At 36.3% G+C, this 25089-nt stretch overlaps 1 protein-coding gene across 3 annotated transcripts in view; it reads right to left on the bottom strand.

Moving 5' to 3' along the window:
• USP25 (ubiquitin specific peptidase 25) overlaps positions 1–25089 on the bottom strand; it is a 152764-nt gene that overhangs the window by 59133 nt on the left and 68542 nt on the right. For all 3 annotated transcript variants that reach the window (XM_047098593.1, XM_047098594.1, XM_047098592.1), the window contains 4 exons: positions 17080–17217; positions 13652–13728; positions 6725–6798; positions 1887–2035 (listed from right to left, as the gene is read on the bottom strand). In XM_047098593.1, coding sequence (XP_046954549.1) covers positions 1887–2035; positions 6725–6798; positions 13652–13728; positions 17080–17217 — 438 coding nt within the window. The remainder of the gene's footprint in view (positions 1–1886; positions 2036–6724; positions 6799–13651; positions 13729–17079; positions 17218–25089) is intronic.

Below are 25089 nucleotides of genomic sequence, written 5' to 3'. Positions count from 1 at the left end.
AAATAAGGCTATAATTTAAGCACACTATTATAAACTTTTAAGACAGTCTACTTTAGTCAGTGATAGTCTCTTAAATCAGGCTAAATTATTATTGAAACTAATGTGTCCTGCAAATCTAGGCAACTGGTAATAGGAATCACAGGTAATTGAATTTGCTATTATTAAGACTGCTTACAAACTGCTGAATTCAGAGGAAACAAATGACTGTACCCCTTAGGTTGGATGTAAAAACCCAGGCAGAAAATACATACTACAGTATAGGGCATTCAGGGTATGAAGCCAAAGATGGAGAACAAACTAGAGCTTTTAAGATAAATGAAATTCATATTCAATGTAAGAAAAACATTTTCAAAAGCTGCGAATATGTGAGAGAGATTATTTACCAATTAATTTCTAAATTATTTACCAATAAACCAATGTCTATTTCACTTATGAGTCAGTTTGATAGAGTAAGGAGAATGCCATCCCTCCTTTCCCTGCCCCAACCCGTCATCCTTTTATTAAACAGAAAACAGAGCACATTTTGGGGCAGACTGGGGAGGGGAATCTGCTTTCTTGTTCCATTATAGGATCCTAGGAGAGTCCCAATCTTTAGAGACTAATTTAAAGCCTAATTTAAATATTCTTTAAGCCTAATTTAAATATTCTTAGTTGGATGTCTATATGGGAATCAGGGGCGGAGATCTTGGGCCCAGGTACCATATCCCTACCGGAGATTCTGATGGACAGCTCTGAAGCAGGGCTTAGGCATCTGCTGAGACTCACTAAAGTAAATGATCTATGATGTAGAGAGCAAAACTATCTCAAATATTTTCTCTTTTACCCCCGCTCTCTCCCCACTCTTAAAAACAAAAAGCCAAAAAAGAGTAAATGTTATTTCTTTCTTTTTTTGTTGGGTACATAAGAGAAGAGAAGGAAATGAGGATGAAGAACAAAAAAATGATTAATCATATCTTTTTCTAAACAAAAAGCACAAATTTAGATACATGCAATTTATTTTCAAAGACACAAGAACTCAGCCCCTTTTTAGATAAACACAGAGATATCATCACTTAATATTTATTAAGCACCTCTTCAGGGATAACGACCTCAGAAACTTTTTTGGTAACATTGAGACATTTCATTCATTCAGTCATTACATAATTCTACCTGCGGTCACTGTACTATCCACTAGGGCTATGTGGAGAATAACACATATGAAGCTCTCTACCCTCCGGAATAGAGCTTACAAGTAGACAACTATCAGCAACTGCTTAATGATAAGTGATTTTGCAGCACATGATCTGTCCTTTGCCTTCTATTCTAGTAACACACATGGATGAATTTATGGATGGGTGGATGGATATACAGATGGATCTAGAGACATGAATGAAAAGACAGAGATCAGTGGAAACAAACAGGTTTATATTTTTTAAGTTATATCTCTCTTGAGAAAGCCAAGTTCTTCCATCTGCTCTTCATGCAATTACACAGTAATTTTACCAAAAAGGGAATCTAGACAAATTCCAACACTATTTGATATTAGTAACATATGTCTATATAAAATTCCACCCTCCTATCAGTGTTTTTCTTCCTCACTTCTAGGACTAGCATGCCACAGTGACTGGTACCTTCCTTAAAAATTCTAAAGAGACTTAACAATGTCCTAAAAGAAGGCTTTAACAGAAAATTTTAAGCTAAATTGTTTAAGTGAGAATTTAATGTAAGATTACAGACTTGTTTGTGCAGGTTTTACAAATGTCTAAATTACCATAATTAAATCCAAACACATAATCTGAGTATTCTCTCAAGTATTAGGCAGCTATATAATTAGAGCCTTAAATTATACTTTACAGCAGTGTAAGAAAGACCTGGGGAGAAATGAAAAATGAAGATGCTAAACTCACCTCTTGGCCTGATTTGCCTGAATTCTCTGAATGTAAGGACTCAATTTCTCCTTCAATCATAGCAGCTTCTAGGCACTCATGTAGATCTTTGAATCCATTGACCTGAAGCGGGTACTGACCAAACATTTCAGTATTTTCAAATTTTTTCCCTACGGAAGAAGGGAAAGTTAATTGTTACTCAATATGGCCTTTTAGCCACTAAAAGTAAATGTGTATGAATTACCTCCTGAACCTGAAAACCATAACTCTGATTATGTTCCACAGAGTAGTCATTGTAATTTTCTTGTTGGTTTATACATGCACATATGCACATTCACATCGAACCATAGATATTAATTACACACCTGTATATATGGAAGTAATTATATGTATGTGTGTGTAAATACATATATTCTTCCAAAAAATACTTTCTAAGGACAAGATACTGTGCTAAACACTGAGAATATGTATAGCAGTGGATGAAACAGATATATATGGTCCTTGAGCTGAGGAAACTCTCAGCCTCTTTTGGAAGAACGATATTACACATATTAATTGCACATATAATTATGAACAAAAAATTACTTATCATTATAAGTGCTATAAAAATTTGTGGTAAAACAGAGTAATGTGAGAGGGTATGAAAAGGAGAGCTAACCTAGTCGTTAGGGCTGGAGGGTAAAGCAGAGAAGACTTCCATAGCAAAATGACATTTACACTGAGACTTGAATGGTGAGTAGGAGTTAGCCAGGCCAGAGTGTCAGGGTGCTGTGGAGAATTCTTGGCTAAGGGACAACACATGCAAAGACTTCAAGGATGCAAAGAACTTGGCATATCTGAAGGCTTAAGGGGAGGACATTATTCCTTAGGGGAGCAACAGGAAGATGATAATGAAGAATCAGGTAAGGGGACAAAATCTATAAAGCTTTAGAAGCCCATGTTAAGAATTTTTTTCTCCTCAATATATTTGGAGTATAACAGAAAGTCACTGAATAGTTAAATCTAGGAATAATAGGATCAAGATTTTTATCTTTGAAACATCTTTATGGCTTCTGTGTTAAATAGATGGTAGACTGTTAGAAGACTTAAAGAATCCATCTAGAAATAAAGGCAGTGTGGGATAGGGTGTTAATAGTAAAAGTGCACAAAAGCAGATGAAATTTTTATACACATATTCAGGAAGGAGTATTTATGATTGACTGGTGGTTCATTGGCAGGAAAGGGGACAGAAGAGTAAGGAAGGTATCAAGAATGATACTCGGATTTCTAGCATAAGCAACTCAATTGATTGTTTATGTTCTAAAAGGGGCTCCACTAAATAAAGAGCAGAGCATTTTTTTTTTCCTTTTGTTTTAAGGCAGTAGTGGCAATCACAGTTTTAGGCCCATGGCATTTCCAGTTGAGAAGAGAGTTGGATATGAGTCTGTAACTAAAATTAATCTTCTGGTCTGAAGCTATAAATGAGAGAATTGCTGGCTACTGACAGCGGTGGATCAAGAGAGTGAATGAGACTCTGCCGAGGGAAACTGGCAGACAGGAAAAGGCAGGGGGCCTGAGCTGAGTCCCAAGGATCTCCTACCTTTAGATAAAACAGGAGGCTATAATTACAACTTCTAAGAAGTAGCCGCAGAGATAGGGAAAAACAGCCAAGGGAATATGGTACCATAGAAGCCAGAGAAGTGTTTTTAAGGACTGAATAGTAAAAAAGAAAAGGAACAGGGGTGCCTGGGTGGCTCAATCGATTAAGCATCTGACTTCAGCCCAGGTCGTGATCTCACCGTTCATTTGTTCAAGCCCCACGTCGGACTCTGTGCTGACAGCTCAGAGCCTGGAGCCTGCTTCAGATTCTGTGTCTCCATCTCTCTCTGCCCCTCCCCTGCTCATGCTCTATCTCTCAAAAATAAATAAATGTTTTAAAAAATTTAAAAAAAAAGAAGAAAAGGGACAAAGAATAAATAGCATGAATAGTTGATAAGAGTTCAATAGGAGAACTAAGTGGAATCTGACAGCCTTGAACACATATTAGAAATTGATAACCTTAGAAAGTGCTCTTTTAGAAGTAGTCTGGGGCCAGAAGCAAAAGTGGGATGGGATGAATAAATGGGGACTTATCAGGTAAAAACAAACTCCTCTCTCAACTGAATGAGATTAACTGGAAGACTATGTGAAGGGAGCTCTTTTTTGTTTACAATGGGAGTTACAAGACCACATCTAAATACTGATGAGGAAGACAGTGGAGGGAGAAGCTGAAAATACAGGAAAAAGGCAAGATAACAAAGAGGGCAAGGTCTGAGTGAAAGCATGAAGGGATGAGATTCTGAGAACATATAAACAATAGCCTTTGGAAATAAGACTGAATAATTCCTTATTATCTGGAAGGACAAATAAAAAGAATGTGGTATAGGCTGGGATGGATCCAGGCTGTGGAGCCTGAAACTCACATATTTGAGAAACTTGCTTTTAAGACCTAAGATAGAAAATTACAAACAAAATTAGATTCGGGACCTTAGGACCTCTGGTTAGATTTCTTAGCTTCATGGTAAATCCATAAAACCTGAAGGAAGGTCTTTCTGAGTGAATGAAGAGACAGAGAGGTTAAATTAGAAACAGAAAAGGTAAGGAGTGCATTGGTATTGGTTGCTCAGTAGGTTGAGTGTCCAACTCTTGACTTTGGCTCAGGTCACAATCCCAGGGTCCCGGGATCGAGTCCCATGTTGGGCTCCATGCTGAGTGTGTGGAGCCTGCTTAAGATTCTCTCTCTCTCTCTCTCTCTCTCTCTCTCTCTTTCCCTCTATCTCTCCCCCTCTGCCACTGTGTGTGCACGTGCATTCTCTCTAAACTAATTTTTTAAAAAACAGAAAAGATAAAAATCGTTATTGCAGAAAATGGGATAGAAGACAGTGATTTAACAAAACAAGTAAGGATGCCAGGTAGTGTCACAGGATTGGGACCAGGGACACTTAGTATATGCTACAAATTCATGGAACATTTCTAGTTTGCCCACTGAGTGACTTTTCCCCAGTAATACTCAGGTACTTGGTGCACACAGAGAGAAAATGAATATCCCAGTGACGGTCAGAGAACAGCCAGAGAGGTAGTGGATGGGGAATGGGGGAAAGGGAGTGTTAGAGATTTCTAAGAATGATCATAATGGGCAAAGAAGTAAGTAAAGAAAAGGGCCTAGAGGAATAAAATGAAAGGGTCAATGGACTAGATGTTCTAGAAAAGTTGAGGAACTTTTGCAACGAGGGAACTTTAGAAAGCAAATGAAAATCACCTCCAATTGAGAGCCTCTGGTCTAAAAGAAAGCATTAAGAAAATATATGTAAAAGTGATAAGAGCAAGAAACCAAATCATTTTTACTGAAGCAAATACATAGGTCGTGTGGAAATGTACTAAAATCACATTTATGTAGAATAGTTTTGAAACAACTAATACCCAGTACCAGGACTTCAATACTGATTGACAAATTAACTATTTCAATAAACCACTTTTTTTTAATGTTTATTTATTTTTGAGAGAGCGTGAGTAGGGGAAAGGCAGAGAGAGAGGGAGACAAAGAATCTGAAGCAGGCTCCAGGTTCTGAGCTGTCCGCACAGAGCCCTACACAGGGCTCAAACTCACAAACTGTGAGATCATGACCTGAGCCGAAGTCAGAGGCTTAAGTGACTGAGCCACCCAGGTGCCCCAATAAATCACTTTCAAGAATCAAGGTAACAGAAGTAGAAAGGGTATAAATAGTACACAGTCAACCTGATTAGAGCCACCCTACTGCTTCAAATACAGTGTTCTACTTCAAGTAGAAATCAGTAGGACAGTATGGACAATCCAAACTGGAAAATATCCCACCATTTATATAATGAATATTCAGTATTTGAGGCAACAATTTTAAAAAATGTACTGACAGTGTAACCTTTTAAACGCCTGACTGAATCCTGAGTTAATGTCTGCCTTTTTCTGAATCCCAAATTATAAAATTATGTTCAAACAAAACTTCATAGGAATCCATTACTTAAGATCCTGAAGGAAAACCAATTTTCCAAATTTTATACTTCAAGTGATTTGGGTTAACTTTCTAAAAGTTGATGTGCTGGGCCATTTGAAAATTTGGAAAATGTTTCAATTTTTTTCAAAAATTCATGCTTTGGGATTAGTAATTATTAGTATTTGAAGTATATCTAATGAGTCCTTTCCCTTCCCTTGTTAGGAAAACTGAAGAGTAACTGGTTAGACCCAGATTTAAAGTAATAGGCATTTAAGGCAGATAGAGTATTGTCACTCTTAAATGATTTTTTCAAAAGAGTACACTTCTTTCTTGAAAACTAGAACCTAAAGAATTTTATAATCACCCCAAAAATGCAATACCCTGATTATGCTACATTGTTAAATGCAGCTTTCAACATTCATAGACTTGAAATCCTCAAAAACACTGATCATCATAGCAAAACCAGTATTCAACTCCAATATCATTTTCAAAACCAAATGCCCCCTTAATCCCTGTACCCCCAAATTTACAGAATCACAGAAGCCTTCTTAGGGAAAGACTATTAGCATAACATTAACCCAGTATAAATTAGTATGTGACAATAGACCTTTCTCTAGGAAAAACTATTAGGATAACATTAGCCCAGTATAAATTAGTATGTGATAATAGACCTTGTACCTTCCTCTTCATTCACTCAATTCTGTGTTTTCTGTGCAAGTGATTAGTAGTAACAATGCAACATGAACCAGTAGACAGAATAAGTCAAATTAAAATTAAAAACCAGTCAACAAATAAGGAGTCACTATCAAGACAAGAGCTAATCGATAATAATATCCCTTCAAATGTAATAAATAAAAACATGTGTAACCATACCTTCAAGTACTCCCACAGCAAGGAATCTCCCATAGAACAACTCTACCATGGGGTTCTTTGGCTTCTCTTCATCCCTAAAGCATGGTATAAAACATAAATGTGGTTATAATTTTTGTATCTGTATGTAACAGAGAAAACATTAAAAGAACAATATATGCCAAGTCAGTGACATTTATTTATGTGATTGTCACTCACTCAGGGCTGCTATTTACATCACCTCGGATAAGGCACTTAAACTTAGCCTTCCATTTTTTCACATGTCAACTGAGGATAATAATAGTAATTGAACTCAAAGGGCTGTTGTAGGGTTAAAATGGCACAACATTACAAGAAGACCTACCCATGGGGGAGGGGAAGGAAAAAAAAAAGAAGTTAGAGTGGGAGAGAGCCAAGCATAAGAGACTCTTAAAAACTGAGAACTGAGGGTTGATGGGGGTGGGAGGGAAGAGAGGGTGGGTGATAGGTATTGAGGAGGGCACCTTTTGGGATGAGCACTGGGTGTTGTATGGAATCCAATTTGACAATAAATTTCATATATTGAAAAATAAAAATAAAAAAAATAAGTAAATGTTTTTTAAAAATTAAAAAAAAAAGTGGAGAAATCCTGAAAACAAAAACAAAAACAAAAACAAGAAGACCTGACATAGTCTATGCTCAAGGAGTACTGATCTTCTCCTTATCATTGTTCATTCTGATCTCATACATTTATTCTATGCAATACATGCTTATTTGGACTTGTTGGGAACAAAGAAAAGCCACCCTTAATCAGAGGCAATTTCTGTAAATTTTTAATATGTAATCTCCCAAATTTAAAATAGAACAGCACACAGCATTCAAAGATAACAGCCTGTCACAATGAAGGAGCAAAACACCGGGTTTGACCCAAAGTATCTAAGGAGCTACTCCATCCTTCATGTTGCAGGCACAAGTAGTCATTTGTGAATTTTCCAAATTATTTATCAGATACATTGTTTTCTTCTTTTTCTTTTTCCCTTGAAGCAAATAGAAGTTGACAATTTTTTTAACCTTTTCTTTTTGTTTTATTCTCTGTGGTCTGAAAACAGTTTATCTTGGCATTACTACATAAAAGTGTGTGGTATCCACAACTGTGTATAAAATTTAACTTCATAAATTTTGTGTTTAAACCAATAAAACTGATTTGCTAAAAAAAAAAAAAAGGGTGGGGGATGGGTGAAGGACACTGTGTCTTTATAAATGTGCATCACCATTTACTCCTTAAAACAACTGGTGGGAAGGACTTCACTTCATCGTCACAACAATCCTATGAGGTAGTATGGTAGTTGTCAGTATTATTCAAAAAGATTTCTGGCCTCAGCGCCTGGTGGCTCAGTTGGTTGAGCTGCTGACTTCAGTTCAGGTCATGATCTCGCTATTTGTGAGTTCAAGCCCCATGTCAAGCTCACTGCTGTCAGCACAGAGCCAGCTACTGATCTTCTGTCCCCCTCTCTCTGCCCCTCCCTTGCTTGTGCGCTCTCTCTCTCTCAAAAAAAAAAAAAAAAAAAAAAAAAGATTTCTGGCTCTCTAGTTTCAGGTACATGGTTAAGATATACTTTCCCACTCACATTTTATTTACATTAAAAAAATTAATGTTTATTTATTTTGAGAGAGAAAGAGAGAAGAGAGAGCACACAGAGAGAGAATCCCAAGCAGGTTCCTCACTGTCAGCTCAGAGTCCAATGGGGGGCTCTCAATCTCAAGAGTTGTGAGATCACGACCTGAGCCATGAGAGTCAGATGCCTAACCAACTGAGCCACCCAGACACCCCCATTTAAAAAACTTTTAATTAGGGTAAGATACACATAAAATTTACCATCTAACCATTTTTAAGTGTTTAGTCGGTAATGTTAAGTATATTCATATTGTTGTGCAACCAATCTCCGGGAGTCTTCTCATCTTGCCAAACTGAAACACAACACTCCCTGAACAACTCCACACTTTTCCCTCCCTCCCAGGCCCTGGCAACCACCATTCTTACTTTGTTCCTATGAGTTTTACAACTCTTGACACGTCACATAAGTGGCATATGGTGTCTATCTTTTGTGACTGGCTTATTTCACTAAGCATCCATGTTGCAGCATGTGTCAGGATTTCCTTCTTTTTTAAGGATATTCCATTGTATGTATACCACATTTTATTTATCTATTCATTTATCTATCTATTCATCATTCATCTATTATATTATCTATTCATTTGGGTAGTTTTCACCATTTGGCTATTGTGAATAATGCTGCTATGAACATGGGTGTACAAATATCTCTTTAAGACCCAGCAGAATTGTTGGATCATATAATCTTTATGAGGCATAAGTGACAAAATCTAAAGCATGCAACGTGAAGATTTGATATATGTATACATTGTGAAGGTATTCCTTCCATCAAATAGTAATTCTATTTTTAATCTTTTGAGGAAGCACAATGATGTTTCCCAAGCAACTGCACCATTTCACATTCCCATTAACAGTGCACAAGGGTTCCAATTCTTTTCACATCCATGCCAACAGTTGTTATTTTCTGGGGGTTTTGATGGTAGCTATCCTAATGGGTGTAAAGCGTTCTCACTCACTTTGAACTCAAGTGGACGACATGACTTGCTCTGCCCAACAAAGCGTGAGCAGAAGTGATGTGTGGCAGAAACTTTGAGAGCCCATGTACTTTCACTGCTGTGGTGATCCCAGAAGAGGTAATGAGGCAAAGCCTCTGTCACCCCTGGGCTTGAGCGAAAGAATGGGCACAGCCCCTTGCTCACACCCAATGGACACATCTAACAATATAAGACTGTAAACTGTTGGGATTGTTGTCACTGGACTATATGGTAGTATAATTATCTGATAACAGGTAGTATAATTACCTCTATTGTACTAATAAAGCTATAAAGCAAGTTAAGTCACTTGCCCAAATTCCCAAAATTAGTAAGTGCTTAAGCTGTGAAGTGGACTCAAATCTGACACAAAAATCAATGTATCCTCTCCCACTACCTATATTTAGTCTTTGGGCATTTTAACTCTATAGGAAAAATTTACTTCATACCTTATGTATTTTACACTGTGAGAATAAAAAGGACTTAAGACTGATATGGGAAACAGGAATAATCCAAAGATTGTCTTTCTTGACGCAAAAATCTATGAATCTTTAGATGTGAATATTAGCGGGAATCTCCTTCCTGTGGCCTCTTGTTTTTATGTAGGAAATCAACATTCCTGACTTTTCTCCTTATGGTCACACATGTGCTCCATGAGCAATAACTTCCCAGGTTGGTGACTTGCCAGAAGAAACTGGATGTTGAGCAGCTCTCCCAATTCTGAATGTACTTTCTAAATCTCTTTTCAAATCATCCTGCCTGAATTTTGTCCTACTCTCCACTAATCTGTGGTGAACACTGACCTTCCCTGATCTTCTAAACTTCTAAACCCAGAACACTGATCTTCTAAAAATTGTTTACCTTGTCCTTTCCAACCTCTCAAAGGTCCTATTCTTTGCCCGGCATTTATTTTTTTTTTAATTTTTTTTAACATTTATTCATTTTTGAGTGGGGAAGGGACAGAGAGAGAGGGAGACACAGAATCCGATGCAGGCTCCAGGCTCTGAGATGTCAGCACAGAGCCTAATGTGGGGCTCAAACTCACGAACCGCGAGATCATGACCTGAGATGAAGTTGGACGCGTAGCCAACTGAGCTACCCAGGCGCCCCTCTCTGCCCTGCATTTAAACTATGAATCTCAGGGGCCCAGACTGGTTATACCAACAGAAAAGTAAGGAACGCAAGTGAAGACCAATTAAAAAGACACGAGATTCCTATAATAAAAATGAGAGAGACCCACCACTTGCATGAAAGCAGTAGTAAAGATAGACTGACACAAATAACAAAGGCCAAAAGAAATCACTACAGAAAATTTGTATCAGGGACATCTTATCTTTGGGAATTAGGCTGGAACAGGAATTCAAAGGCCTAGGATAGCTAACAGAGTCACAGCTTCCCAATCTTTTTAACACCTTTGGTACATATATAATATATTCAGAGAACTCTGAGGTAAAAAGACATATTTTCTCATGGTCACAGAAATAGGATCAATATCTCCACATACCCATATCTGGCTAGCCATGCCACACCAACTGGGAAGCTCTGTTTTAATAGGGAGAGGCATTCAAAAATAGTTTTAGCTCCACAAACAGTTAAGAGCAGATAGAAAATTATGGGGAAATGAACATGGAGAACATATTTCAAATAAAAGTTAAGATTTCAGGTGAATTGGAATCAAAAAGTTCCAGCTTCTTTTAAAACAGTTTTAGAAAAAGGGGAAATAATCTGTTAGTTACTAGGTCAGAAAAGGTGACTAGAACCCAAAGAAAATTAACATATAAATAAATAATAAACAAGATCTCCAAAATCAAGATAAAACGCCCCCCCCCCCCTCAGAAGGAATAAGGATTTAGGCACCCTTCTATGGAAACAGGTAAAAAGCAATTGGGGATGATATACTAAAGATAGGATAAACTAAATGAAGTACTTTTAGAAAATCTGGATAGGTTTGAGAGGAGGAACTAGGGATTTCAGGGTAAAATTCAAAGAATTACTGACAGAACTTCAGACACTCCGTTATCACAGACTGAGGATACAGATACTATTCACACTCTCAGGAAACATGCCCAGTGAATTTTTGGTATTAGAACTCTAAGGAAAGATACAAGGGACATGAGCTGTACAAGACAGAAACCAGGGTGGACAACTCTCATGGATCAGGGTCTGCTAACTCTCATTATGAGGCACCTATCAAGACAATATCAAAGGGATAAATTAGAAAAAAACAAATGTAAAGGCCAGAAAACAGACCCAAAGAATAGGAAAAAAAAAGACACTCATCTAACAAACAGGGCTGGCTCTGCATGACATACAGGCTAAGAAGCAGGTTAAACTGTTAAAAATTCAGCCAAATCGTCCTAAAAGAAGAATAAAATACACAAGTATGTGAACTTTAGAGGCATATGCCACCCAGAAAAAAGATGCAGCAGAAAGAAATATACACAAGGTGTTGAACATTCAAAAGCTGAGGAAAGAGTGTAAGATGCTGGGACTCAGGTTTCAGATGCATCAACAGCAGATTCATTTCAGGTATCTGATGGGGAGATTTTCCAGATGAAACTAACATGAAGAGAGAAACTAACATGAAGAGAAGAAAGAAACTAACCTAAGGGGCAGGTTTCAGAAGCCTAAGTAATTCCATACCAAACGGCCATGGGCACCACCACTGTGGCACAAAAGTAAGTCATGCAATATACCACTTGGAGCCTTAGGAACTGAAGCTTGTAAGGAAAATGCAACTAAAACTTTGGGTGGATAGGAAAGAGGAGAACCTGAGGACCAGAGCTGTCACCATCATAAACTTCTAAACATGCCAAGAAGGAAGGAGCTTTCAATTGTCCCATTCTGAGTAAAATTTACCAAAATTAGAATTTTTTTCTTCAAATACTATATGGGCTTAGCACCATAATTTATCTCTTCAGAGATTTCTCCCACCTCTATTTATGTTCACAACACATTGCCATCTGCAAGCAAGTGGCCCCTCTGCAAGCAGGCATCCTGGCAGAATTAAAACCAATGATTTCCTGTTTACAACATATCCTAAATTTCTGCTACTGCCTTTGGCAACGACTTGGGTCTGGATTGCACAAAGTTCCGAGAATATTATATAGTTGAACTGAGAGCTAGAGGGTTGAAGTTTAGCTTTTGTTTCAAAATTTCAAAGGTAAGAGACCGTTCAGTGTTAAACATGTGTGTTGTAATAACCCTCTGAAAGCTAAAATTCAAGCATATGAAAGTGAACATCTGAAGGACTGAAGGATCTATACACACCCGAGTGACAGAGCCCAGGCTACAGCTGCAGAACTCCAGTGCTATTCAGGCACAGAAATAACATGTATGTAGCATTAGGCTGAACAAACTTAGGAACTCGGAAGTGACTTTTATTTTTTGTTAGACCCCAACCACAAAGGCAAAAATAAAATCGGATTTTTAAGTATAAAATTTCTGTGGACTTGACTTTACATTCAAAGACCAAGGGAATATAATATGGGAAATTATTTTTCTCCTGGGAAATGAAGGATGAAAGGGGGAAGTCTCTATTAAAGATTAGGGGCATTTCTTATTGGCTAACATTGTAGAAGTAGAAATTTTTTACTTTAGTTTCATTGCAGACCTGTACAATGACTTTTACTGAACAGTGAAGCTGGTCATAATTTAAAAATAAGAAAAAAAGAGAAGGGAGACAATTTTCTGCCCTGGAGTTCTGTCTTCTAGGTGTTAATTTATGTACTTCATCTTGTAGGATCACATCAGAACATGTGCTGGCAAATCCTAAATGGTCCACCCATGTTTCATAAAGACACACAAAGGAACCAGTGGTTGGTATTAAGAGAGGGGCCTCACCGGAATGGGAGTAGGACCGTGCTGAAAGTGTGTAGATTTCTTAACCAAAATCTTAATGGTTCAACCTGATGGGCAGAAAATAAAAAGCTAGAGAATGTCGAAGAGGAACTTCATATCCTTGTCCTTGTGATTCCATGTAATAGGATTCCATTGGAAATAACACTCTTGGGATCTCTTCTCACCACTAACCCATTCCTCCTCATGAAAACAGACTGTCAAATCCAAAGAAAACAACTGGGCATGTGGGATCAGCCTCTCAGGGGTTGCTTTTTAGATATTTCTGGCTGGATTCTCTAATCTTACAATAGAAATCTAAAACTACCCAGCATTTTGGCCAAAAATTTCAAACAACTTGACAATATTTTGGGTTCCCACATATTTATCTCAGCTTCCTATTTATCCATAAACACTGATACATAAAAGGAAAAAATGAGCATTATTTATCAATCTCCTAAAACCCCATCACTAAATGTTATGGTAACTTACGTCTCTTCTTCAGCTTTCATTTGGAAGGCATCTTCTAACCAATCTAATAATTTGTGTGTAAACTCACTCACATCTTGCTGTGGAAAGAAAACAAGGTCTTATTAAGCCTACTCATAAAAATACTAAATATTGCAATATAAAACTTACAGCCCGTCATATCAAATATAAAATTACTGACTTCTCCCAAAAGTATTATATGAAATGTTTCACATCAAATACAAGAAATATTTATAATCTAACCAGAGAATAAAACTAGGATCTGAGAATCAGCATTATAATGATAAATCACAGTGATTAGGTTATAATATGGGAAAAAATATACATATATGTTATATGTTAAATATATGTATTATACACATACACACACACACATAAATTCTAATTTGCAAATGAGATTTTTAAAAACAATTATCACCCCAAAAAAGAGTTCTCTAATGAATGTTTATAAAATGAAGGACCCACATTAGCAGAGTTCTTTATTATATAAAGAATTGTTACTGGCTTCTCTCTTAGAATGAAGATGTGATTTTTGACAATTCATTTTCTTAATTCAACTTTACACACAACTTTTTAAGCCATGTGCACTTTTACTAAGATATGTTACCTTGAACAGGTTTAGTTTAATCAGTCACCAACTCCCAGTATCAAGTCCACCATCTCATGAACTCTAAAATTCTCCGTTCAGAACTAGCACAAACCTCACCTGTTGCCATCCCTTCTTTCAGTCCTAGTTCCCCTAACATGGAAAAACAGGAATAGACAGTGGCAGTTTTACTCATGAACTACCATAATCCTTTCAATAATGTGAGGTAGAACATAGAAAATAGGTTCATCTAGAACCCAGGGAGAAAAAATAAACCAATCCAACTAAGTCTGCTCTGCCAAAGACAGATGAATCAATGTAAGCAATCTGCCTTTATTTATCAAAAGAGCCCCAAGTATTAAACAAATTTACTATTACATATATTTCCTGCTAGAAGTTTTCTGAAGAGCATCTGTGTCTATCCATTCACCTTTAGAATGCTGAAACTAGGATCTAAGAAGCTTAAGTGAATTGTTCCAAAGCCATATAGTTAGAGACGACTAAACTCAGCACAAAAATCCAGTTATAAACATCCAAACGAACTGGAGTGGGTTAAGTGGTGGCCCACCAATATGTATGTCCACCTGGAACCTCAGAATGGAATCTTATTTAGAATATGGGTGTTTGCAGATATAATTAAGGTAAATCTCTATATGAGATCATCCTTGATTAGGGTGGGCCCTAAATCCAATGGATAGGTATTCTTACAAGAAACAGAGAAGAAGCACACTCAAAGACACACAGGGGAAAAGGCCATGTAACAGAGACAGGAGCTATGCCACGAAAAGTCAAGGAATACCACAAGCCACCAACAGATGGTTAGGGCAAGAAGAAGTCTCCCTTAGGGCCATGGGAGGGACCACAGCCCTGCCACCACCTCTACTTTAGACTTCTGGCCTCTGGAACTGTGAGAGAATAGTTTTCAGTTGCTTTGAAGTCACTGGTTTATGGTAATTTGTTACAGCTGCCCCACAAACTAATAGAACACCTTAAACACAACTTTCCATAACTTTAAAATTCTGTAATTTACTTATCTTGCAAGGTTAAATCTAACAAGAAACACACGTTTCCTACTTATCACAATACTATTCAGAATAAATCAATCCCTTTTTAAGCAGTTGATCTAAAATCAACATTTACAAAAGAATTCTGCCTGCTTTCATCAAGAGAAAAAAGATGAGGCCTTTCCCACAACATTTTAATTTTAAACTGTAACAATTATAGGTATAATTAAAATTGACAGTACTATATACCAAAGGGTATCCCACAAGACTCTTGCATATTCCAAAACATGATATATTTAAGAAGACTATCAAATATAAGTATGAATTCACGTTCTAAACAAGTAATGATGTTTACTTCACTCGTGGATTTATTCCACTCTGTCACTAACGTGTGTTTCAGATTCAAGCGTCTGCGAGAAGAGAATCAAACCTGTATCAACCTGAATATAACATGCAACTACTCTAAAAGAGCTCCAGAGAAAAAGAAGTAACAACGAGAAAACTAGTTAGTCTACACTGCAGCCTAAAGCAATGGCATCCACATCGTGGCAGTCAAGAGTCTGTAACAGCCTAACAACAGCTAGTTGTCTCCCTGTCCACTCTAACAAAACTAAAAAGTCTACAGTGTACATATAAGCCTCCCAATAAGTTTGTGCAGCCTCATTCTTAAATACGAAAAGATACCCAAAGATTACTATTCATAGTAACCAAGAAAAAGACATAGAAAAAGCAATTCCATAAGAAACAATAAGTCAGGAAATAGAAGTGACTTTTTAAATTTAATTTTATGCCCAAAGCTATTAGAGAATATAATGCACATACTAAATAGTGCTACAAAAAAAAAAAAAAGACACGTAGAACCAGGAGTACTCTAAAATGGGGTTTGAGATCGTTTTTAAGAATATTTGACTATGTTAAGTGTTATTATAACAGACAAGAGTAAGACATTAAACCTAAACAGCACTGGAACTTTGTTAGAAATTTTTTTAAAAACCAAACCAACCAAAAATAAGTAAGAGCAAATCCTAATGTGAGCACCTTTTTCATTGATGTATCTTTGCCATAAAAGGTGTCTTTAAAAAAAAAACAAAAACAAACAAACAAAAACAAACATGGGGAAGACAGTGGCAGAATTACACATCTTTTCAGAACCTTCTCCAAACACTGTTTCTACATATCCACATAACAGATACAGCCCAGTCCGCTACAAGTGCGGTGGCTTTAGGAATCTCTCCTGAAACGTTTCATCTGCTTCACTGCCATCTCCTCCATCACTGCTGCTACTACACTGCTATTTTCTTTGCTTTTCTTATTTTCCTTCTTTTTTAATTTCTGACTTCTCAAACTGTATGTGAAACTCCCAATTATCTTTAAGAAATAGATTTTGAAAACCACAAAATAGCACTATACAAAGATTGAAAACCAGAAGCAGCAATAACGAAGTTAATCTGGTTCAGAAACCTTTTCTGAGTAAAGAAACTACTCCCTGTCAACAAAAACAGACATATCAAAAGCATGTATACTCTACTAGCATTGGACTATCACACATTCATGAAGATTTATATATACACATTTGTGAACACTCTTAATTTTACCCGTTTTCACATTAATTTCAATCATAATATAAATCACAGCTTCATTTAAGACTTTTCAAGATCACCGTTATTTTTTTAATGTAAAAGTAAACCTTCCAAATAAGCAATGTTTCAAATGACTACAACTTATTTTTAATAAAGATGAATAACAACATCATCAATTGTCATGTATCTTTGAAAAAACTAAGCAACAATCAGATTAAATAAAATAAGATCGGTAATATATAAGTACAAAAAAAAAACTACCTGCTGAGAGTCATTTGATTTGAAAGCATCCTTAAGAATTTCAACTGCTCTTGATGGATCTACATATTTCCTTTTAGTACCAACAAGAAGTGCAAATAGATACCTCAGCTCACGCATAAAAGGCAAATTCCGATGCTCCTATTGGGGGGAAAAATCTTAAGTGAAGATTAATCTTTATTGGTAAACAGATATTCATTTTAAAATGCAAAAACTTAACTAATATTGATTAGGGAGGAGTCCAGCACTCCTTACATCGTAATTAAAGAAGACTTTTGTGATCTAGGAGATTCAACAGAGTAGAGCACAAAAACAGCAGAGGACCTACGCTTAGCTCACAATTTTAGCACAAATGCTACATTTTTATAGCTAATCATGTTATTACCCAGCCAAGAATATCCTCCTCATTCAAGCCCATTTATTATAATTCTTTCCATTCAGCAAAGCCCAGCTGCTGTGGACAGCAATAACAACAGCCGATATTCAATGAGTGCTAACTTCGTGCCAGGCACTATTTAAGTACTTTTCCTCAATAAGCCCATTTAAACAAAGATCCCTCCTCTTCCATGAAGCCTTCCCAGACCCCTTCAAGTCAATAATTCCTTCAAACTCCACATCTACTAAAATGAATGTCTTTCACTCAGCAATGAATCACCAACTGGGAGCGTCCTGTGATGATCCTAATAATCAGACAATATGAGCCTAATAAGTAATTAGAGTAGTTCCTAATATTAGACTAACGTATCATGCTTCTAGTGTTCCTTTGAAATCTTAACTTTTGTGTCTCAATAGACTGTAAGCTTCTCAAAAACAAGAACTTCCAAATTTCTTCCACAACTTTCTACTACACAAAGCAGGTATTCAATTCTTTACATTTGGTTTAAACCCTCCAGAAAAAAACAAAAACAACCCAATATTATCAATTATGAACAACTTAATTTAAAAAAAAAATTTTTTTTAATGTTTATTTATTTTTGAGACAGACAGAGACAGAGCATGAATGGGGGAGGGGCAGAGAGAGAGGGAGACACAGAATCGGAAGCAGGCTCCAGGCTCTGAGCCATCAGCCCAAAGCCTGACGCGGAGCTCAAACTCACGAACGGTGAGATCATGACCTGAGCTGAAGTTGGACGCTCAACCGACTGAGCCACCCAGGCGCCCCGAACAACTTACTTTAAAACAAGAAGGAAATGTTTTTAAAGAATGGAATTCACATATCTCAGTTAAATAAATATGGTAACAAATCAAACAAGCAGTTCTTATTATATAGTTAGCTCTTGCAATAACAATTTCAACACGTAATCTATTCGATTGAAATATGAGAAAAATCTTCCAAGTGTATATAGTTGGTGTTCTCAACATTATAAACTGTAGGGATGTGTGTGTATATGTATAGTGCTGTCCAGAATGATATAATCAATGTAGAAATAGTTGTTCCTAGAATGCATTTTAAAAAGGAGTCCTAAGAAACAAGTGTAAAGGAATAAAACATTTGGCTCCAAATGCTTGTCATTTGATCCAAAAACAATACACCATTACAGCAATCACAAAGTGCATTGTCTGAATGAAAGTGCTAAGTTATAGAAAACATGTATTTTATGTAAGTATAATAAAATCCATCATCGATGATAAAGGGTAAATGTAAAAGTTTTAAATGAAAGAAAACTAACCTACAATTTTTCCGTTGTACTTCCTACTCCCCCTCAAATGCCTTATATAGATAGGTTTTAAAAGTATAAATACAATTTTAATCCACAAAATAATTTCCAAAACACCCTTAATTTTCTGAGCTCAATTTCTTTCTTTTATGACCAAATCTAAGTTAGCACAGTTTTTTGAGACATTCCTTGCTACGAACAAGGATGAAATAAATGGGCTTTTGAAAATTTAGTGTATTTCTGCTGAGAAGCATATTGGAAAAGTAAAATAATTTATTTAAACATTTTTGTTCTCAGCTAATTTCCATGGCTAGAAAATCTTTTTGCATTTCAAAAGGCAAAATTGTAAATGATGTTAAATGCAGCTACTACATTTGGCTAAATTATGAAAATATCACCACATGCAGAAACTATCCAAACTATTCTTAGTCTTTTAAAAAAAAGACTTATCAAAGTATAACTGATGTACAATATACTGTACATTATAAAGCACATACTTTCCTGAGCTTCAGACATGTATACATCCATGAAAGCATCACCATAAACAAGACAATGTACCTATCCATCACTCCCACAAGTTTCTTTAAACTTTACTCCCTTTCCCTGATCATCCCAGGGCAACCATGGTCACTTTGTATTTTCTAGAAATTTACACAAATCAGATCATACTCTATGTACTCATTTTAGTCTGGTTTCTTACAACAGAAGTGATTATTTTGAGTTTCATCCCCAAGACTGTGTGTGTTAACGATCCATTCTGTCTTAACGCTCAGTAGTATTCTAATTGTCTGAATATCCCACACTTCTTTATCTAGTGACCTATTCCAGCTGTTGTGGCTATTACCGTACATGTCTTTGTGTGGACATATGTTTTAATTTTTCTTGAGTAAAAACTTGGAGAGAGCTTAGGTTGTATGTAGATTTATTTTTTCAAGAAACAACCAAACTGCTTTTGCAGAAGCGTTATACATGTTATATTCCCACTGACAGCTTAATAAGAGTTCTAGATCCATTTTCTACATCATTTGGATATGGGTTATATTTTTAACTAGTTCTTCCAGTGGATACAAAATGGCACCTCTAGTTTTAATTTCCATTTTCCTATGAAATAATGTCAAGCACCTTTTCATGTAGTTATTTGTCTGTAGATCCTCTTTGGTGAAGTGTCTGTCCAAATATTTTTCCCAGAACAGTAATAGCTTATTATTGACTTATGCAAGTTCTGTATATATTCTAGATACAATTCCTTTATCTGATACGTGTTTTGCTAAGTGTGCGCTTTATAGTATACAGTATATTGTACATCAGTTACACCTTAATAGGTCTTTTTTAAAAAAAGACTAAGAATAGTTTGAATAGTTTCTGCATGTGGTGATATTTTCATAATTTAGCCAAATGTAGTAGCTGCATTTAACATCATTTACAATTTCACCTTTTGAAATTCAGAAAGATTTTCTAGCCACAGAAATTGGCTGAGAGCAATTTGCTCCCAGTTGTGGCTTAACTTTTCATTTTGTATAAATTTTTCAGATAATAAGTTTTTAATTTTGATGAAGTCCAATTAATCATTTTTTTTATGATTTGTGTCCTTGTTTTCTCCCACTTAAGAAATCTTTTCTTAACCTAAGACATTAAAATTTTCTCTAATGTTTTCATCAAGAATTTTTATAGTTTGTTTTCTTTTAGGTCTATAATCCATTATCAGTTTTTTTCATATATTTGAAAAAGATATGTTCTGTAAGGGCTGAGGGTTATCTTTTTGTCTACGATACCATTAGTTTAAAAGATTTTCCTTTGTCTACTGAATTGTTTTGTCAATTCTCATTAAAACCAACTCACTCTATATGTGTAGGTCTATTTCTGGATTCTATTCTGTTCCATTGATCTATATGACTAGACTATCTTTTCACCAAAAATAATGCATAAGAGTTGATTCTTCCAACATTGTCTTTCTTTTTAAAACTACTATGGCTATTCTAGTAGTCCGGTTTTCTATACAAATGTAATATCAATTTGTCAATTCCTATGAAAAAGCCTGCTGGAATTATGATCGGGATTGCACTGAATCTATAGATTAAACTGGGGATAACTGATAACATAACAATCAATATTGAATCCTCTCATCCTTAAACATATCTATCTCTTTAATTTCTCTCAGCAAAATTTTGTGGTTTTCTACAAGTATCTTTTGTCCACTTTACCCCTAATAGTCCACATTTTATGCTACTGTATATATGTATTTTTTAATTTAAATTTCCCACTGTATTTACAAATACAACTGATTTTTTTTAAGTTTATTTTGAGGGGCGCCTGGGTGGCTCAGTTGATTAAGCGTCCAACTTCGGCTCAGGTCATGATTTCAGGGTTCATGAGTTCGAGCCCTATATCAGGCTGTGTGCTGACAGCTGGAAGCCTGGAGTTTGCTTCTGATTCTGTGTCTCCTTCCTATTCTGCCCCTCCCCTGCTCACACTCTGTCTCTCTCTCTCTCTCTCTCTCAAAAATAAACATTAAAAAAAAATTAAAGTTTCTTTTGAGAGAGAGAGAAAGAAGAAGAGGGGGAGGAGGAGAGAGAGGGTGACAGAATCCCAGAAGGCTCTGTGCTGTCAGTGCAGAGCCCAACATAGAACTCGAACTCATGAACCGTGAGATCATGACCTGAGCTGAAGTCAACAGCCCAACACTTAACTGACTGAGCCACCCAGGTGCCCCTAGAAATAAAATTGATTTTTGCATGTTTGCCTCATATCAGGTAACCTTGCTGAGTTCATTCCTTGGTTCTACCATCTTTTATTTATTTTTGTACAGTACTTAGAATTTTCTACATAGACAACCAAGCATATACACAAAGACACCTTTATTTCTTCCCTTCTAATCTTCATGTTTATTTCCTTTTCCTGCTTTATAGCACTGGTTAAGAACTCCAGTCTACTGTTTAACAGAAGTGGTGAGGACAGATATCCTTGCTTGCTCCTGATTTTTGGGGCAAAGCATTCAGTCTTTCACCTAAGTATTATATTAGTCGTAGGCTTTTCATAAATGATTTTTATCAAGATAAAAAAGCTTCTTCCAGTTTCTAGTTTCTGAGAGATTTTAGGTACATCAGCTTTTGTCAAATTCTTTATCTACTAAGGTGATTATATGGTTTTCTTCTTTAGTCTGTTACCATGGTGAATTAGACTGATTTTTGAACACTAAACCAACCTTGCAGTCTGCATAAACTCCAGTTGCTGAGGTAGTATCCTTTATGGATGTTTCAAGAGTTATTTGCCAAATATCTGCTACAACATTTTGCTTTTATGTTCATGAAGAATATTGGTCATTAGTTTCCTTTTCTTGAAATATCTTTTTCTAAGGGTGCTTGGATGGCTCAGTTGGTTGAGCAGCGCACCTGGATTTCAGCTCAGGTCACCATCTTGCAGTTCCTAGGATGGAGCCCTGTGTCAGGCTCGGTGTTGACAGCACACAGCCTGCTTGGGATTCTCTCTCTCCCTCTTCCTCTGACCCAGCCCTGCTCACACATGTTCTCTCTTTCAAAATAAATAAACTTAAAAAAGTATTTAAAAATTAAAAAAAAATAAAAGAAATATCTTTTTCTATTTGGCTTCACAGTAATGCTGGGCGCATGGAATGAACTGGGAAGTTTTACCTCATTCTCAATTTTCTGAAAAAACATGTAGAGAACTGGTATTATTCTTTCCTACATGTTTGGTATAATTCACCAGTAAGCTACTTCATTGTTGAATTTTTTGGTGAGTAGGTTAACTAAAAATTCTATTTCTTTATGTAATATAGGGATACTCAGGTTATCTATTTTTCCATCAGTGAGCTTCAGTAGTTTGTGGCTTTCAAGATATTTGTCTATTTATAATATTCCACTATTCTATTTTCTAGATAATTTATAGTGATGTCCCTCTCTTTCATTGTTTATACTGGTAATTTGTTTCTTCTTTTTTTTTTTTGCTCAGACTACCTAGAAACTCATTTTACTGATCTTAAGAAGCAGCTTTTGGTTCCATTAATTTTCTCTACTATTTCAATTTCATTTCTATTTCAATAATCTAGCTCTTATCTTTATTATTTCCTTTCTTCTACTTTCAAATATTAATGTGCTTTTTTTTCTAATTTCTTGATGTGCAAGCCAATGTCATAAATTTGAAACTATTCTTAATTTCTAATGTGTTTAGTTCATGTTTTTTCCACTAACATCTGCCTTAGCTATATCCTCTAATTTTGGTATGTTGTGTTTTAATTTAAAATATTCTGAAATTTCCCCTCTGATTTTCTCTTTGTCCCTTGGGTTATTTAAAGGTGTATTACTTAATTTTCCATAATCAGAGAGATTTTCTAATATCTTTCTGTTGTCAAATTCCATCTTTATTCCACCGCAGTCAGAAAATATACTTTGCATGCTTTGAATCCTTCAAAATTTACTGAAACCTGTAAATCCAATCTTATTACTTTATTCATAACTAAAGACAGAAATTCCAGAATGACTCTGTCACTTGAAAATTCAAATTCCTTCAGGTGTTTGCCAAACGGAATTCAATTAAACATATTCCCTGCTCATATGCATCTTATCTCTGAGTAGTGGAAAATGAGAAAATATTGTTTATTTGGAAATATTCACCCTTAAACAAGATTTTAAATAATATACCTTATGAGTAATACGGTTTTAGCTATTTGTATGAAGATTACCACTATTATGAACTATTTATCTCTGTTTTCTCAACATTTGAACATGTTTTGTCATCAGTTTATGACTGTTTAAGCCAAAAGACATTATGAATGGGAGTGGGGAGGGGTGAGATGTTTACGGTGAGAATCCATCTTTAGACTTCTAGTACCTCACAATTCTCCTAGACATTAAAATTACAAACAGTACCTTGGGGTGTGTGGGTGGCTCAGTCAGTACACCTGGTGTTTTTCATCACCTCAGCTGAATGTAGCACCAATCAGTGGCTGATAACTACCTATTAGTCCCACATATCTGCTTCAAAGATGTCAGTTATAGTATGTATTGATGTTACCATGCCACATTAAAGAATAACTTCAGTGGCACTGGGGTGGCTCAGTCAGTTAAGCATCCAACTCTTGACTTCAGCTCAAGTCATGATCTCAAGGGTTCATGAGTTTGAGCCCCACAACAGGCTCTGTGGGGCCAGTTCAGACCCTGCTTGAGATTCTGTCTCCCTCTCCTGCCCCTCTCCTGCTTGCTATCTCTCTACCAAAATAAATAAAAATAATAAACTTAAAGAATAACTTCATTTGTGAAATAATCTTTTAAAAAACTGCACAGAGTTCTTCTAAATAAAGGGTTTTTTTCACAATTGAAGTAGAGATCCTTTTAATTCCTTAACCTAAAGGGACACCTGGACATACTGATCCATCTACTGCAAGAAAACAAATTTCTCTAGAAAGGTGAAGGTAAGATTTATATATTTCACGGGTACTCAGCTGAACAATCTTAAAATTAGCTCTGGTACATAAGCATGGATGTTATGATCATTTTTAAATACGACTCTAAAGCTAACTTGGTCTTATTCAACATTTTGAAAAATAAAATAAATTAAAACTCTTTAAAGCACTAAAATCCAGAAACAAAAGAGAAAAAGTCAAGATACATATAAATACCTAATTGGAAGCAATATTTCCAAATAATGTCACATAAATTATACTTCAACTGAGACATGAGAAGAAAGAGCTGTGGGGGCACTCGGGTGGCTCAGTCGGTTAAGCGCCCAACTCTTTAATTTTGGCTCAAGTCATGCTCTCTCAATTCATGAGATGGAGCTCCACGCTTGGCTCTGTGCTGACAGTGCAGAGCCTACTTGGGATTCTCTCTCTCCCTCTCTCCCTCTGCCCCTCCCCAGCTCGTAGGCCACATGCGCACTCTCTCTTTCGAAATAAGTAAATAAACATTTAAAAAAAAAAAAAAGGAAAGCATTATTAAAAAAAAAAAAAGGAGGAGGAGAGAACTGTAATTATTAACAAGGTGTGATAATGGAAGCAACAGTCCAAAAAATTTCATGGAAAAACTGTAATGAGTGAAGGGGTTTTGCTTAATTTCTCTGCAAGTCTGTGGGGTTGTCAGGTAATCTTGGTTCCCTTTGAAAATGGCTTGTTTAGGGGCGCCTGGGTGGCGCAGTCGGTTAAGCGTCCGACTTCAGCCAGGTCACGATCTCGCGGTCCGTGAGTTCGAGCCCCGCGTCGGGCTCTGGGCGGATGGCTCGGAGCCTGGAGCCTGTTTCCGATTCTGTGTCTCCCTCTCTCTCTGCCCCTCCCCCGTTCATGCTCTGTCTCTCTCTGTCCCAAAAATAAATAAACGTTGAAAAAAAAAAAATTTAAAAAATTTAG

This window comes from Lynx rufus, unplaced genomic scaffold (genome assembly GCF_022079265.1).
Source record: "Lynx rufus isolate CCGP_SWC_20201006 ecotype Redwood Valley unplaced genomic scaffold, mLynRuf1.p SCAF_5, whole genome shotgun sequence".
In the NCBI taxonomy this organism is placed as follows: Eukaryota; Metazoa; Chordata; class Mammalia; order Carnivora; family Felidae; genus Lynx; species Lynx rufus.
Note: the sequence above shows the minus strand (reverse complement) of the source record. Positions and strands in the feature narration are given on the sequence as shown.